Source organism: Mus musculus, chromosome 17 (assembly GCF_000001635.26).
Source record: "Mus musculus strain C57BL/6J chromosome 17, GRCm38.p6 C57BL/6J".
NCBI classification, from domain to species: domain Eukaryota; kingdom Metazoa; phylum Chordata; class Mammalia; order Rodentia; family Muridae; genus Mus; species Mus musculus.
The window spans coordinates 24,547,051-24,563,983 of NC_000083.6; the positions used below are offsets into that span (position 1 = coordinate 24,547,051).

The 16,933-nt window shown below is 48.2% G+C and overlaps 1 protein-coding gene and 1 long non-coding RNA gene across 24 annotated transcripts in view; both read left to right on the forward strand.

The window, feature by feature from the left end:
• Positions 1-1,638: 1,638 nt before the first annotated feature.
• Positions 1,639-16,933, forward strand: part of Pkd1 (polycystin 1, transient receptor poteintial channel interacting) — a 47,826-nt gene continuing 32,531 nt past the window's right edge. For 19 of the 23 annotated variants that reach the window (XM_006523834.3, XM_006523841.4, XM_030249577.1 and 16 more), the window contains exon 1: positions 1,639-3,427. In XM_006523834.3, the coding sequence (XP_006523897.1) occupies positions 3,213-3,427 (215 nt within the window). In that variant the 5' untranslated portion in view covers positions 1,639-3,212. The remainder of the gene's footprint in view (positions 3,428-16,933) is intronic. The other 4 variants (XM_030249589.1, XM_030249587.1, XM_030249588.1 and 1 more) reach the window with 2 other exon arrangements.
• Positions 3,434-16,489, forward strand: LOC115488769. Its single transcript, XR_003952238.1, has 2 exons — positions 3,434-8,298; positions 8,355-16,489. It is a non-coding gene; the product is annotated as an uncharacterized LOC115488769 (long non-coding RNA).

Below are 16,933 nucleotides of genomic sequence, written 5' to 3' on the forward strand. Positions count from 1 at the left end.
GCCTTGAACTTAGAAATTTGCCTGCCTCTGCCTCCCAAGTGCTGGGATTAAAGATGTGTGCCACCACGCCCGGCTTAAAAAGATATTTTTTGAGAGATGTCTCACTATATAGCCTTGGCTGGCCAGGAGTCAGCTATGTTGACCAGGCTGGCTTTAAACTCAGATCTTTCCTTTGCCTCACCAGTGTTAGGGTTACAGAGTGTGCCACCACTGTGCCTAGCCCTATAAAATAAATTATATATATATATAATTTGGTGGTATATGCCTTTAATCCCAGCAGAGGCAGGAAGATCTCTGTGAGTTTGAGGCCAGCCTGGCTACACAAAGAAACCCTGTCTTGAAAAACAACAGCCGGGCAGTGGTGGCACACGCCTTTAATCCCAGCACTCAGGAGGCAGAGGCAGGCGGATTTCTGAGTTTGAGGCCAGCCTGGTCTACAAAGTGAGTTCCAGGACAGCCAGGGCTATACAGAGAAACCCTGTCTCAAAAAACAAACAAAACAAAAACAAAACTATTGCTGTGTGAAGTGGTGTACACCGTTAGTTCCAGCACTCTAAAGGCAGAGGGAGGTAGGTTTCTGTGAGTTCAAGGTCAGCCTGGTTCACATAGGGATCAGCCAGGGCTACATGGTGAAATATTGTCTAAAAATTAAAAAAAAAAAACACAAAACTTGCCTTATCTGTAAAGCATAACTGTTAATCAGATATGATGGTTTAAACCTGTAACCCCAACATTCAGGAGGCTGAGGCAGGAATTGTCTTAAGTCTGAGGCCGAGCCTGGGCTACAGTGTGAGAAAAATACAACAAAACAAAAAACCCCAAATGAGTTAGATGTGGGGGAGAGCATGCCTTTAATCTGGAGGCAAAAGCAGGTTCATATCTGAGCTCCAGGCCAGCTAGGGCTATCTAGTGAGATGTTGTCCGAACCTGCATGCATGAACACACACATGCACACACATACTAACATAAAATTGAGATACGATTCCCCAAGCGTGATATCTAGTATTGTTTTTAAGAATATTTAAGCCAAGCCTGGTGTCACTACTCATTAATCCCAGCTCTCAGGAGGCAGAGGTAGGTAGATGATCTCTGTGAGTTTAAGGCCAGCCTGGTCTACAGAATGAGTTGTAGGACATCCAGGACCACTATACAGTCAAACCCTGCCTCAGAAAATTAAAAAAAAAGTTATGTTTTTTGTATGGGTATTTGTTATTCTCATCCATGAAGGAGCTGAGAGAGGTTAAAAGGGTGTCCTTGGAAGTCCTGTGAGAAATTAATTAAGTAGTCTGGTCAGGAGCTTTTAGGAACCTCTCACTCTAGAGTACTGGCCTGAGAAGCGCATGCTACCATGCATGCTCTGTGAGTTGGTTTTGTTTGTTTGTTTGTTTTTCGAGACAGGGTTTCTCTGTGTAGCCCTGGCTTTCCTGGAACTCACTCTGTAGACCAGGCTGGCCTTGGACTCAGAAATCTGCCTGCCCCTGCCTCCTGAGTACTGGGATTAAAGGCGTGTGCCACCTCACCCGGCTTCTGTGCGTTTCAATATATTTAATAAGGCTGTTCATTCACTCGTCTAATTACGGAACAAACATGCTTATTGGCCCCAAAGAACGTCCCACCCCTTTCCTCCAGTCTCAAGGCACTCATCAACTTCCTGTCTTTGTGGACTTTTCTCTCCCTTTTTAATTTAATTTTTCTTTCCCTTTTTGAATATTTCCTGTGTAGTTCTTGGTATTTGGACGTCTAAACATTTTTTTCAAGGATTACTCCCCGGTGCTATGGTTGGAGTCTTTTCTCTCAATTTAATTTTGTCTTTAGCTCCTGCGCACAAGGATCTACAGTACCTGGAGACTGAAGCCTGAGATGGAGCTGCTTGGCGGGTGGGCGGGTGGTACAGCGTCTCCCCAGCACCTCCGCAGGGTGGTCTGCGCGGAGTGGTGGAGGGCACGGCGCTAAACTGCACCCACTCCAGGTGAGCTCAATCTCATGCATCACTTCTGAGCCTCTGCAGCATGCTCTGGCAGAGGTCCATGATATGACGCAGCAAGTATTTATTGACTCAGGTCGGCGGTACTCTCCAGGGTCAGAGAAGACTTGCGAAGTGGAAGCTCGCACAGCTGGCACCCAGAAACTGTAGGTCGCAGGGTTTTTTGTTTTGTTTTGTTTTTTTAATTTATTATCAGTGTAGAGCGCATGCTATGGCCAGGGTGTTGCGGCCAGAGGACAACTTTGTATAAGTTGGATTTGTGTACGTGGATTTCGGGAGAGGACTCAGCTGATTAGGCTTCCTTTATCCGCTAACCGACCCCCCACCTCCACAGGGTTTCTCGGTATATCCCTAGCTGTCCTGGAACTCACTCTGTAGACCAAGCTGGGCTCTGAACTCAGAGATCCACCTGCCTCTGCCACCCGAGTATTGGGATTAAAGTCTTTGCCACCACCACCCAGTGCTGAGCCCTCTCTTCTGCACCTACTAGTGTTTTTAATATTGTGACTGTTGATTGCAGAAGGCTAGGAGCGAAGAAACCTACTGACTCCAAGAAGGCCTCAACAGCCAGAGGACTTCAAGGGGGAACTCGGGAAAGCAGGGTGAATAGCCATAAGCTCTCCAGCCGTTGTGGGTAGGGGACAGCCTAAGCGGGCAGCTGCTCAAACCGCAGCCTGACTCGGGGCTCGAAACGCCGCAGCAGAGGGGGCGGAGCTTCCTCCACCTTCAAGCCTGGTCTGCAGCAGACCCAGCGGTGCAGAAGGCGGGGCCTCCGGAGGACTCCCCTCCCGTGAGACCCCGCCCACCAAGGCTCACGCTCACTGGGCGGAGCCTCTGAGGGCGCCCTTCCTTCAGGCCCCGCCTACTGCAGGATCTGCAATGAAGAGGGCGGAGCCTGTGAAGGCCTTCTCTTCATCCAGTCCCACCTACAGCCAACTTGGAAGCGCAGGGGCGGAGTCTGAGGGCGCCCCGCCCCACGCCGGAGGTGGGGGAGGAGGAGGAGCTGGCGCTGGGTCTGCAGTGCAGCGCGAATGCGCGAGCAGGCGGCCAAGGCCCTGAGGTGCGGCCTGCCCCAGAGCGCTGAGCAGCTGTCGCACCGCAGACGGGCCACGGCCGCCGCGGCATTCAGCCCCGTGCCGCACCATGAGGTCCGCGGGCCCCTCCTGAACTGCGGCTGCCGGCGCAAGGGGCCTCGGGGAACCGGGGCCATGCGCGGGCTGCGCTGACGATGCCGCTCGGCGCGCCTGCTCTCCTGGCGCTGGCCCTAGGCCTGGGCCTGTGGCTCGGAGCGCTGGCCGGAGACCCTGGGCGCGGCTGCGGGCCTTGCCCGCTCCCCTGCTTTTGCGGCCCTGCGCCCGACGCCGCCTGCCGCGTCAATTGCTCCGGCCGCTGGCTGCAGACGCTAGGGCCGAGTCTGCGCATCCCGGCTGACGCCACCGCGCTGTGAGTAGCTGCGCCGAGGCAGTGCAGGCGGGCAGGCGGTTGCCATGGCGGCGGGCGGCCTGGCTAGAGCATCATGACTGGGTCCGGCGGGAGCAGGGCTGAGGTAGATAGAGCCCTTCTGGAGCTTTGCCGGGCTGTCGGCCGCAGAGCGTGGGCGCGGTCCTGAGCTCGGGCCGCAAGACGCAGCGGGGCCTGGCCGCTCCTAGGGCGAGGCTCCAGCAGGGATGTCGGCCCGACTAAATAAGGAAAACCTTGGACCTCAGCCGGCGTGACCCAGAAGAGTAGCCAAAAATCCCAGTTCCTACGAAGACTGACGTTTTACGTTGCGGGGCTCCTCAAACAGGAGCTACAACAGTGCGTGGGGCGTGGTAGGAGGTTGCGGAATAAACGTTAATTAGAGACTAATTGAGGTGTATCCTGGGGTTGGAGATTTCTGTTGGGGCTCAGAGCTGGCCTCTAGGGGAAGAGTCTCGACAAGAATTTTATGGATGTGTAAGAATTGACTATGTTTAAGGGACAAAAGGTTGGTCCAGCGGCCTGGCCTGAGGTTGGCCACACATAGTGACTGCTGGAGAAGTGTTAGGGAGTAGAGGGTGTGATGGATGTGGGCCTCTAGTGGTACTTAGGGAGGGGAAATTGCCAGGAGGGGTTAAAACATTTGCCATTTCGGCAGTTTTGCCTTCTGAAAGTAACAGGCAAATCTCACTGAGAGATCAACATCTTGAACCAGGCTTAACTAGTCTCTTTTTATAGATTATCACACTTAATTCTTAGTCCAGTTCTCTGGCGTAGAGCCAGACCTCTGTTTTACAGGTGAGGAAAGAAGCTTGGAGATGCGATGTATTTTCAAGGTATCACAGCCTAGACATCATAGCTTAGGTTTGGACCTTTGCAGTGTTGGCAACCAGGGTTGGATCAAAAATGTTAAGAGGAGATTGCAGACTGCAGTAATTTGTCTCAGGATTAACTGATTCCAACCGGTTTTTTTTTTGTTTTGTTTTGTTTTGTTTTTGTTTTTTTCCCCCAAGACAGGGTTTCTCTGTATAGCCCTGGCTGTCCTGGAGCTCACTCTGTAATCCAGGCTGTCCTGGAACTCAGAAATCCGCCTGCCTTTGCCTCCCGAGTGCTGGGATTAAAGGTGTGCACCACCACTGCCCGGCTGATTCCAACCTCTTAGACTTCCTGGGCACTTCAGCCACAGTAGTTCTTGCTGCAATTCCCTCAGGAACTTGTTAAAGTAGAAATGGTCCCTTTCACTGGTTTTTATAATGGGCTTGGTGACTTCACCCTAGTATGGAGCTGAGATTTGGGTTCCTATGATTGTGTTCCTTGACCACTGTAGCATTTGTGGTGCAGCTGTCTCTGGAGATGGATCCCCTTTTGCTATCTAATAGGATCCACAGAATTGCATCTGATCCAGATTTATGGATGCTATGAATGAGGGCACTTCTTTCTCTCTGCTACCTGGTATCTGTAGGAGTCAGGTCCAGCTCCTGTTGGCTCCTTCTTCACCCTCTGCTGACCTCCCAGGAGCTGTCTAGGGAATGAAAGATGAGAGCCTACAAGTCTGTGGGCTCTGCTCGGCAGTGAAGCTTGAGCGGTTGCCCTGGGTTTGGTACAAGGGGTTTTCTGAGAGCTAATAGCTTGACTGACTTCATACGGTTCTCAAGATATTAGCCCCTCACATTGTGGGAAGAGACATCTGATAGACCTCATGTGTGGACAGATGGGTAAAGAATTCACATTTTTATTTCTACCTCCAACACTGCTTCTAAGAGACTTAACCGGCTGAGGCCTCAGGGACAGGTGTTGAGTTCCCCCTACTGCTTCTCAAGGTCAGTTTGTGTCCAGTAGGTTGTCCATTCTGTAGACTACTGCAGATCAGATAGATGGTTTTCTCTGAGGACCAAGGACACAGACAGCAACCTTAGGCTAGTGCTTAGGTGCCCAAGGAACATTGCCTTCTTTCTGATTATCAGACCCCTCTGTATGTGTGTGGCTCTTTGGCAGGACGGCTATGTCTGGTAGCAGGACAGCTGGTCTTCTGAGAGCATAGCTTCCCAGCGTTTCTTGGCTTAAAATCATGCTGCTGCTTAAGAAAGGTGACGTTCCTGGAAGGGTGCTGCTACTTAACTCACTCTGAGCTTTACTGTGGATCATTTAAAGCCTTGCTATTGTGAAAAGTATGCAGAACAGAATAATGAACCTCACCCTTCTTGCCTGTCATTCCTGTCTTATATTTCGAGCCAAAGACCAGCATCTTATTCTTTTATCTATTTTAACACTGAAAACACATCTAAACTAGGAAACACTTCCTTAGGTTTAGTGGATGTCCACTGTGTACATTTTTGTGAAGCTGACCTCAAACTCACAGATCTGACTGCTTCTGCCTGTCAAGTGCTGGTACTAAAGGTGTGTGCCACCATGCCCAGCTGTTTGGGGTGGGTTTTTTTGTTTGTTTGTTTTTGTTTAGACATGTAGTACAAATTGGCCTTGAACCCTCAAATATTTGATCCTCCTGCCTCAGTCTTCCTAGTGCTAGAATTACAGATGTGTACTATCAGGCCTGACTCTGGATTTTTGGTAGTTTAATTTAGGGGCTGAATTAGGTCTACCTAGTACAGTTAGTTGATGGCCTGAATCTAGCTGATGGCTACACTTTTTCTAGTTCTCTTTTTCTACTTTTGACTTTGAAAAAAACTAACTCCTGTATCCAGTTTCTGACTGACTGAGCTGTGAGTTGTTGGCTTCTTGCATGTCTCTGTCCTCTGTGTCTCCAGCTCTGTTGTGGTGGGTCACACCTCTTTCAAGGTCTCTGGGACCTCTCTGGCTAGTGACTACAAGGCAGGACATTCTATTGTTGAAGAAAGATCTCTGGGATATTCACCTGACACTAGGTATAAACTTATTTTTGGCTTCAGACATTGTTGTTTTAGATATCATTTCTGGTGACAGGTACTATACATTTTTAGATTTTGAGTTTGAGGCCAGCCTGATCAACATAGTTCCAGGACACACCTAGAGCAGTGTACAGAGACCCTGTCTCAAAAAACAAAACAAAACAAAATAGTAGGGAGGGGAATAAGTAGGTATGATGGTTTATACTTGTAATCTCAACACTGGGGGAGATTGAGACAGGAGGATTTTGGATTTGAGGTCAGCCTAGGCCATACACAGAAATATGTTTTTAAAAAAATCCAAAACCCTCAAAGCATTAAAAAACCCCTAAGAGGGCTGGAGAGATGGCTCAGCAGTTAAGAGCACTGACTGCTCTTCCAAAGGTCTTGAGTTCAATTCCTAGCAACCACATGGTGGCTCACAACCATCTGTAATGGGATCTGATGCCCTTGTCTGGTGTGTCTGAAGACAGCTACAGTGTACTCATATACATAAAATAAATAAGTCTTTTTTAAAAATAACCCTAAGAAAAGTTAAGAATAGGTAAATCTAATGAGATAGAAAAAGATTAATAGTGTGTTGAGGGTAGTAGTCAAGGACCGTTGGGCTTCTTTGTGGAATGATGAAAACATGAAATTAGTGTTGATGATTACCCAGGCTTGTGAAGGAAGACACTAAAAATCATCAAATTGTCAAGTTTGAAATGTGAACTTTATAGTATGCAATTTTTTCCTGAATTTTGTTGTTGATGAAAATAAGCTTTAATTATACCAAGTAATAAGTTTATACAAAAATAGATTTTGGTCACTGGGAGGTCAGGTATGGTAGTACATCTCTATCATCCTAACACTTGAAGGCAGAGGCAAGATGGTTGCTACAAATTGGATCCAGCTTGGTTCATGTAAGGAGAACCCCCTCCTCCCAATTTTGAGAGGTAGGAGAACAAGTCTGAGGGGATTATCCAGGAGACACACTCTTCCTTGTCTGCTTTCTCAGAGGCTTATGCTGGGCTTTAGGTGTCCTTTCTGCCAGTGCTGTCTTTCTGTGGGGTTGTGGTTTGAAGTCTCTTTGTTCTTGTATTGACTTTGAAACTAAGACTCCCAGGTGTTGAGGTAGTTTTTAGAGTCATAGACTGGTGTGTCACAAAGAAGTAATATGGTCAGAGAGTCTTGCAGCTGACCCCCAAGACTGCACTCAGGCTGGTTAATAGATGGCAAGGAGTAGAGATGACAGTGCCTCCTTTTGTGGGCCCTGGAACTCACTCAGGGGATGGGATAGATTGTTGAGGTACTTTGTCCCTAGTTAGTTTCTTTTTTCTTCTTCTCCCCACCACCCCTGCCACTCCCCAGAGATAGGGTCTTACTATGTAGCCCAGGCTGACCTTGAGCTGATAGAGATCCACCTGCCTCTACCTCTTGAGTACTGGATTAAAGATGTGCACCACTACGCCAGGCTTCTTGAAGGTTTGCTGTGTGCTCCCTTGGGGCTCCTAAGCTGCCTCTGCTCCCTGCCCCAGTTCTCTGTCTGGAGGAAAGCATGGGACTCTGTCATCAGACTTAGGTTTATGTCCCAAACCTTGCACTTCCATGTGACTTTGGCTCAACCAATCAGCCTCAAGTCTTAATTTCCTTGCCTATAAATAAATACCTAAGGGGTATTAAGGGTGAGTTGGGGGCATCCGAGGTAAGGGATTGTGGTGCATGGACAAGTTCAGGCACTGGCACACGAGCACTACAGATGTTTCAGTAGGTCCCCTTGTCCGTACCTACCAGCCACCAACAGGAAATGTACCTGAAGAGCATCCTGCTGCAGACAGAGCAGAGAGCCTGAATGTGGGATGTGTGCTCAGGCCAGGTGCTGTACAGAAAGAGAGACCAGTGTGACCAGGCAAATTCTTATTCATACCTCAGTGTCCAGGTCAGGGACACCATACCTCAGTGTCCAGGTCAGGGACACCATACCTCAGTGTCCAGGTCAGGGACACCATACCTCAGTGTCCAGGTCAGGGACACCATACCTCAGTGTCCAGGTCAGGGACACCGGAAGTCTGACCTCAAAGATAAGATGCCTTTAGCATTGGGAGGATTTATGAGACCTACTCCTAGCCCAGTACCCTCTCACCTCTATGGGTGGTGTGGGGCATGTGTGATGGTGGTGTGTGTGTGTGATGGGGTTCTTGCTCCATTGCCCAGGCTGGTCTTGAACAGGCACAAGAAATCCTCTTGCTTCAGCCAGTATTGGGACTATAGGCATGTACCAAGTATGCTGGACCCCCTCTAATTTTTAGTTTTGTTTTTTGAGGCATGATGTCACCTTGTAGCCCTTTCTGGCCCAGAGTTCGCTATGAACCATCTCAGCCTCCTGAAGCTGAGCTTACAAGTACGAGCCACTATACCCAGCTTCTTTGTTTAGTTTTTTAAATTTATATTTGCTTTAAAGTATTATTTTACTTTAATTTTTATATTTTATTTATTGGTTTTCAAGATAGGGTTTCTCTGTGTAGCCCTGACTATCCTAGAACTCGCTCTGTAGACCAGGCTTGCCTTGAACTTAGAAATTCACCTGCTTCTCCCCTCCTGAGTGCTGGGACTAAAGATGTGTGCCATCATGCCCAACTCTAGATTTTATTTTTATTCATGTGTATCTTTGGTGTGCTTGTGTGACTGCAACATATGTGCAAGTACCCCAATAGGTGGGTGCCATATCTCCTGGAGCTGAACAACATGGGTGCTGGAAACTGAATTTAGGATCTTTGGAAGGCAGCACAAGCTTTGAGCTCCTAGCCACTTCTGCAGCCCCCAATTTTTTTAGTTTTTTTTTTTGAGACGGTCTCATGTTGGCCTCAAACTTACTATGCACTGAAGATAGACCTTGAGTTTCCTATTCTGCCTTTACTTCCCTTGTGCTGCTGCTGACACTGCACATGGGAGTGACAGTGCCATCCTTTTTGTTTTTCTTTCTTGCCTTTATTTTTCTGTTTGTGTGTGTATGTGTGTGTGTGTGTGAGAAAGGGTCTTACTGTCTCATTCTGTATCTCTGGCTGGCCTGAATTTAATATATAGAGTAGGCTGGCTTCTAACTTGGCATCATTTCTGGTGCTGGGATCACAGTGGAAAATCAACATATTTAGTTTTCCCCTTATTAATCTTAGCTTCCATGTTGTCTTTTCATGTCCTGGAGGGCATGTATAAAGCAGTAAGGCTGTGTTGAGATAGCACACTGTGGTGTCTGCTATCTCAGTTCACCTTATTCTTTGATTTGGGTGATGATATGGTACTGCCCTGCATTCTGCTCTATATGCCAGTGAACCTTGGGAGGTTTCAGGAAAACCAGAATATGTGTAAACCTCCATTTTCCCTTCCTGTTTTTTTGTTTCTGTTTTGAGGTAGAGTCTTGCTAGATATCCCTGTCTGGCTTTGAATTTGGCATCAGTTTTCCTGCTCTGTATCCCAATACATGGGCCACCATGCTAGGCTTCCTCTTTTGGGTTCTCTAATAGCATTCTTTTTTTTTTCCATCAACAGTGGGCAAACAGAATGTCTCCACATGGGCTCCCTATGTAGCCTTTTTCTGCCTTCTCCGGCTCCCATTTTGTGACTCTCATTGAGTTATGCTTGGACCTCCCTGAACTTTCCCAGAGCATACGGGCCCATTCTGCTACCTCCTTTATTTTCTGTCCCAAGGTTTCTGCTGAGAGGGAGGGGGGCATAGTGACCCTGGGTCCTGAGGGAAACCCTGCCTGGGGTTGGGTTTCAGCTGAGGAAGCCATTTTGGATGGAGACACATTTTCCTTTCCGGAACATTGTGGTGGCCAACATCAGCAGCAGGAGCCCAGACAGCGGCCCGCCTAGTGCTTTGGAATGAAAACACTCTGCTTCTCCTGCTGCCTTCTGGGGTGTTGGCTGTTTGGGTTCCATGCTTAGGCCTGGCCTGCCTCAGCTGTCTGTGTGGCTCCAGCTGGCCTGGTGTGAGCACCACAGGGCGTGAGCAGTCTCTCAGAAGGACGAGATACAGCTGGAAAATGCAGCTCATGTCTTTTCTCGGAACACCTCGTTCTTTCTGGCTTGGCAGAAGTCTTTTTCATAAAGAGGCCTTGTGATGCCCAGGCACTAATTGCCAAGGAAAGTGGTGTACTTAGGGGTCAAGGTAGGCAGTTCTTCTCCGTGGCACTCCTATGGGTTGGATCCTAGCAAAATGTAGTATCCCTAGTGCTAGGAAGGCAGGTTGGATCCTGTGGAACTATCTTGGGAAGAGCTTTGTTCCTCTGGCAGTGGCTAAAGGCAGTGTCTCCTGGTTGCAGCCTTTAGGGTAAGGATTACAGTAATAATCCTTACTGTAAGGGGCCACCTTGCAGCTTAGGAGTAGAGAGGTCTCAAGGGGCCTAAGCCTCCATGCTGCTCATTGCCTGGGTATTGAGCTGGTTCTTGCTGCTGTCCAGGTCTGCTTCCCAAATAGTTGAGATATGACTACAGCTGCACTGAGGCCCCTGTCCATTACAGGACACCACAGGGTCTTAGGAAACCAGGGCAGCAACTGAGTCCCATCAAGAACTTAAGTCTACTGGTTGTTGTTAGACATGTCAGGTAGTGTGAAGGAAGAGGCAGGCTCTTTGAACCATGGAATCAAGGTTGGAGCAGCTCCTGCCTTTGCTGAGTGTAATGGGACATTAGCAGCCACATATGGTCCTGGCATTGTGTACATGGACATCAGGATGTGGTTTGGAGGGAGGCAAGTGTCTCTAGTGCTGGTTCTTTTCCTTCTTGTGGTCTGATTGAGTGGCCTCCATGCCCCATTCATGTGAAGGTGAGTGAGCCTTCCACCCCTAACTGGTCTTATTAACATGGGGACAGTGGACAACTCTTGGAATAGCCATTTCTTGGGCTAGACTGAGCTGTTCTCTCAATATTAGGAGGACCCACTGCCTGTCACATTTCTTCTGGTTTTGGGGTCTGAGTCTTTGATTACCGCTCTTGCCTATATAGGTCCCAAGAAAATCTTAGTCAGGTAATGTCACCCCTGGCATCTCATACTGGTGATAGTTTAGTTGTGGGAGTACTCAGGACTATAACGAAGGGTTCTGTAAGGACAAAAATACCCTACAGAACATCTTGTAACAATGTGGGGCTTATTCTATCTCCGTGCCCTGGAACTATGAGGTCCTGTAGCCTGGTTGAGGGCCTCTTAACATGGACATCTCCACTGCCTGAATACTGGTGTCCTTTCTGAGCTCCTTACTATGTGTGTGCAGAGTCCTGGTTTGAAGCCAGGAGAGAGATGGGCCTCAAGATGCATGCAGAGTGATGGAAGGCATGGCTGGCCTCTCTGACCCTTCTCCCTGGACTAACAATTGGTATAATCCGGAGACTACCCCATCCATACTGATGCCACTGTGCTAGGCTGTTTCCCTCCCCCGCCCCCCCAGCTCGCTCTCTTAAACTTGAATTCATTAATTTAAACATCATTTCCGGCCCTGGAAGCCAGCCTTGCTTGCCATAAATAGAAGGGAACAAAAAGCAAAGAGAACAAAAACAGAGTGAGGATATTACACTTAACTGGCTCTGCTGCTAGGCTACAAAAGGCCCATTAGTGCTGAAAGGCACCCAGAGTGAGGCCAGTCTAGGGGCTCTGTTCCTCAGTCTCTGAGACCTAAGACTGTGCCTACATGGTGGTTTCCATTTCCTTCTGTCCTATCTCTGGTTGGAAATATTTGTGGGGGATCATCCTTGCTGATTGAAGGGACTCTGTTCTCCCAGGGAGAAGATGAAGCTGGGCCTCAGGGGCGGGGGGTTGGGGGGAGGACTGGGGGCTTTCTCCTTACTCTGCTGGCCTAGCCTGCCAGAGGGAGGAGGCAGCTGGCTCCTGTGGGATGGGTTACATAACATCCACAAATGGCCCCTCAGAACTGTTCCCCCTGAGCCCTGTTTCCAGCATGGCGGCCAGCAATGGGCTGGTGGGGGGTGGCTGGCACTCACCCTCCTGCTGACCACATGTGTCTGGAATGTGCAGATGTTTCCTTTGGGGCTCCAGCTGGCCCTTACACCCTCCTACCCCCTACATCTAGACTAAGGAGCGGGCACCTAGGCCACTCCCCACAGCTGAGGAAAAAACCAAGGTTGCTTAGCTCTTGGTCTGGGCTGTAGCTTGTGGGCAGCCTGTTGAGAGCCTTCTATTGCAGCTCTGGAAAAAGGTTGGTCTTAACAACTGGCCCATCTTAGTAAGGGCTTGTACTGTTTACAGTGACCCTCCTTGCTCTCCACCTTTGCATAGACCTATACACTTGCCTTTATATTCTTGCTATCCTTGTCTCAAAGATTTGCCCTGAGAGTGCCTGCTTTCCCTGTCTCACAGTGTCACCCCAACTTGTGTAGCCTATGTGTGGAGACCCAGGGAGCACCCTGTTCCTCTTTATTAGAGGAAAATTGAGAGTCAGAAACAAGATGTCTAATGGGGTAGGAGAGCCCACAGATATGCTTGGAAAGCTGAAGTCCCTTTTTTTTTTTAATAATTTTTAAATTTATTTTTGTTTTTTTTTTTTTGTTTTGTTTTTTTGTTTTTTTGAGACAGGGTTTCTCTGTATATCCCTGGCTGTCCTGGAACTCCCTTTGTAGACCAGGCTGGCCCTCGAACTCAGAAATCCACCTGCCTCTGCCTCCCAAGTGCTGGGATTAAAGGTGTGTGCCACCACGCCTGGCTTAATAATTTTTAAAAAAGATTTATTTATTTATTATATTTAAGTACACTGTAGCTGTCTTCAGACACACCAGAAGGGGTATCCGATCTCATTACAGATGGTTGGGAGCCACCATGTGGTTGCTGGGATTTGAACTCAGGACTCTGGAAGAGTACTTTTAACTGTTGAGCCATCTCTCCAGCCCCTGAAGTCATCAAGTCAGGTAGCTCCACAGAGGTGGCAATATTGGGATCTAGTCCCACCAGAGGGTCTGATCTGGAAGGCAGGGTGCTCACATGTATGGAGTATGGAAGTTCTTTATTCACCATTTCCAGCATAGTCACCCTTTGTGGACCAGGAGAGGGGCAGCAGACAGCACAAGCTGGAAACACTCCACATCTACGTGGAGATTGAAGTTCTGTCTTTCCTGGGAATGCAAGCAGTATGATGACCTGCCATATGAGGAAATAGTATGGACATTTGCCCGTTGCCCCAGTGCGTGTGAGTCCCAGTTCAGCTTCTCTCTAGCTTTGACTATTGTGTCTTCTGTAAGTGCCTGGGTTAGGTCTTTTTTGTTTGGTTTGGTTTTGTTTTGTTTTTTGAGACAGGGCTTCTCTGTGTAGCCCGCTTACAGTGTTCTAGCTAGGCTACCTGCTACCTCCTCATGGCAGGTAAAGGGCCTGTGGTGCTGCCCCCTACTTCTGTGTGCCTTCTGCCAGGATACCTTGTGCCTGGCTTTGTTTTATCTCAGATCCTTACAGAGAATCCAAATATGGTTCCTGGGCATCAGACTACAGTGACATCATCTGGCAGGAAGTCAGGCCTTCAAAGATGAGGCTAGTCAGGTTTGGCCATATTTTCAGAACAGTAATGGCAACAACAGATGGGAACATGGAAAATTTCTGTTCAGGGTCTTTGGACAGGGACCTCGTGTGTCTCTCCACTGTCCCCACATCCCTTCATACCACCATGTCTGTTGGTGCTGTTCTCTAGCCCCAGAGATATGAGTCAGAGTTGTGTCTAAGCTGTCTTGTTTGGGGAGTTTAGCTGAGTAGTTCCCTATGGCCCCATTTCTTTTCTAGTTAATAACCCAAGTCCAGATGAGGTCTGGGGACCAGTGCTACAAAGCAGCCTTTCGGGAAGGGGCTTCAGTGGAGAGCCTGGTTGGATGAGGGATTGAAGTGTTCTTAGATAACGAGGGGTCCCCAGTACCCTGAGGCTGATGTGCATCAGCTGGCTTCTTAGGTGACCCTAGCAACTAACACTCAGGGTGGCTTTCTAAGAAAATGAAATTTGGAGATAATTCCTCACTTCCTTCCTCTTCGTCCTCTAATCTTGAAGGCTAGGCTAGAAAGCCTCCATGTTAGGGACAAAAGTATGAGCCTGCCTATGTTGGTCTCTATTCCTACCTCACCAGCCTTTTCTCAGTCTACATCCTGGTTTCTTCTAACAAGTTCAGCGTTTTCTGTTGTTGTCATCACTAGCCACTGGACAGTCTTTGCTTAGGTCTAACTGATAGTTCCCCTGGTATGACCATTGCCTCACATGTAGGAGCTTGGATAGTGGAGGTGAGATGAGAATTAGCAAAGGGCCAGGGTGGTGTCTGGGAGATTAGTTGGGGATGGAGGCCAGGCCAGGAAGACTTGGTCACGTCATGGCACCGAGTTCCTGTGTCAGTCTACAATCAGTTCATTGAGATGGTTCTTATTGATCTTAGTACAGGTTGCTTTGAGTGCTTCCACAGGATGTGTAATGTTTTTCTTAGTCTAGGGTGACAGATGACAGTGGAGCAGCCAGTACACAAGGCTGTTACATGTGCATGCCTAAAGACAGCATCTTGGATGGTTCACATCCTATGAAGTAGAGATTGAGCTCTGCTTATTCTTTGTTGTTGTTGTTAGTTTTGAAACAGGGTCTTCCTTCATAGCTCTGGTTGTCCTAGAACTCACTGTGTAGACTGGGCTGGCCCCAACTGGGAGATGTGCCTGCCTCTGCCCTTCAAGTTATGGGATTAAAGGTTGTGCCGGCGCCTGGCAAGTTGCTTCCACTTAGGTTTTTTCTCTTCAATTCTGGAATGGAATGAAGGACATCCTTTGCAAGAAGCATGGTCTTTTGTTTGTTTGTTTGTTTGTTTTGTTTTTTTTGGGGGGGGAGGGGTTGAGACAGGGTTTCTCTGTATAGCTCTGGCTGTCCTGGAACTCACTTTGTAGACCAGGCTGGCCTCGAACTCAGGAATCCGCCTGCCTCTACGCCCACCCCCCACACCCCCCCGAGTGCCAGGATTAAAGGCGTGTGCCACCATGATGCCCGGCTCCTTTTTATTTTTTATGATTTATGTATGTTTTATTTTATATGTATGAGTGTTTTTCCTGTAGTTTTTCAGTGCCCCACATGTGTATAGTGCCCACAGAGGACAGAATAGGTCATTGGATCCCTGAAACTAGAGTCCCAGGTGGTTGTTAGCCACCATGTGGATGTCAGGGGGCTGAACATGAGTCCTCTGCAAGAGCAGCAGTGCTCTTAACCTCTGAGCCATCTCTCCTGTCCCAACATTTCTGGGGTGGGGTAAAGAACAATTTAAGTTGTCACTCCTGAGGAATACAGCAGCTGGGTGTGGTAGTATATGACTTTAATCCCAGCACTCAAGAGTGATGGATCTCTGTGAGTTTGAGGCTAACCTGATCTACATAGTGAGTTCCAGGATAACCAGAGCCACATAGTGAGATCCTCTTAAAAAAAGAAAAACAAAACAAAAAAGGAATACTGTCCACCATGATTTGAGGCAGGATCTCTTCTTGCTAGCAGGTTCCAGGGATCTGCCTGAATTTACCTCCTTGTACTGGATTACAAATATGCACTACCACACCTGGCTTCTTTATGTGAATTCTGGGGAATAAACTCAGGTCTCCCATCAAGCACTTTACAGATTGAGCTATCTCCCCACATTCTATTCCCGCATGTCTTAATTCTTCTCAACAGTACTTCTAGACAAACCTTCATAGCATCTTTTTTGAAGTCTGGGGTGCCTTTCCTCCCCATTTTTATGCGTAGGTGGTATGCTTGTGTATGTTTGCATGTGTATACAGATGGATGTAGGAAATCCTGAGGTTGATGTTGGGAATCTTCCTTGGTCATTCTTCCATCTTTCTTTGAGGCAAGGTCTCTAATCAAACCCAGAGCTCGTCAGTATGGCTAGTCTCACCAGCCAGAATTTATGAGGGTTCTGGAGATGTAAACTTCAGTCCTCTTGCTTCTGAGGCAAGTGCTTTCAGAATGCTGAGCCATCTCCACATCCTGAATGAAGGGTTTGTGATGGTTTATTTGGAGAAATTTGCTGTGTGTCATCACCAGCACTGTGGTGCGGGGTTATCCAGCAGGACTCTTCCTTAGACAGCTCATCTTAGTGCCCCTATGGCATCTTGTGAACATTTGAGGATCCTCTACTAGCAGCTGGTTTCTCCAGCCCTGGTAAACCCTGAATCTTACGTAAAAAAGTATAAGGAGCCGGTCCTTGCTTGTATGGGACCCTTCTATTGTATTGGAGGTAGCCCAAGGTTCTTCTTTTGGAGGAGGGCTGTGGAGGTCACAGAGAAGGTGCTCGGGTCAGTTATTTTGTGTGGCTACTGTAATGGTCCTCGGTACAGGACTGAGTTGCTTGCAGATTCTGAGGTCCTTGGCTCTTCTACTGCAGTTTCCCCAGATTACTTATTTCTCACATCTTTCATGAGAAAATGTGTGTGAATTTGACCACAACCACTTCCTGCTTGGTGGCCCTGACCTTGGCCCCTAGCTGCCCGCTGTGTCTCAGTGCCTGCCACTGAAGGGCATCAGCAGAGGTCACGGAAGAGCAGCCTGCCTTGCTCTACTTTCCCTTAGAGATCTGTAACACCTTGGTCATTCTGAGCTCCCACGAGAACTTTTGCTGCTGCTGGCCAGGC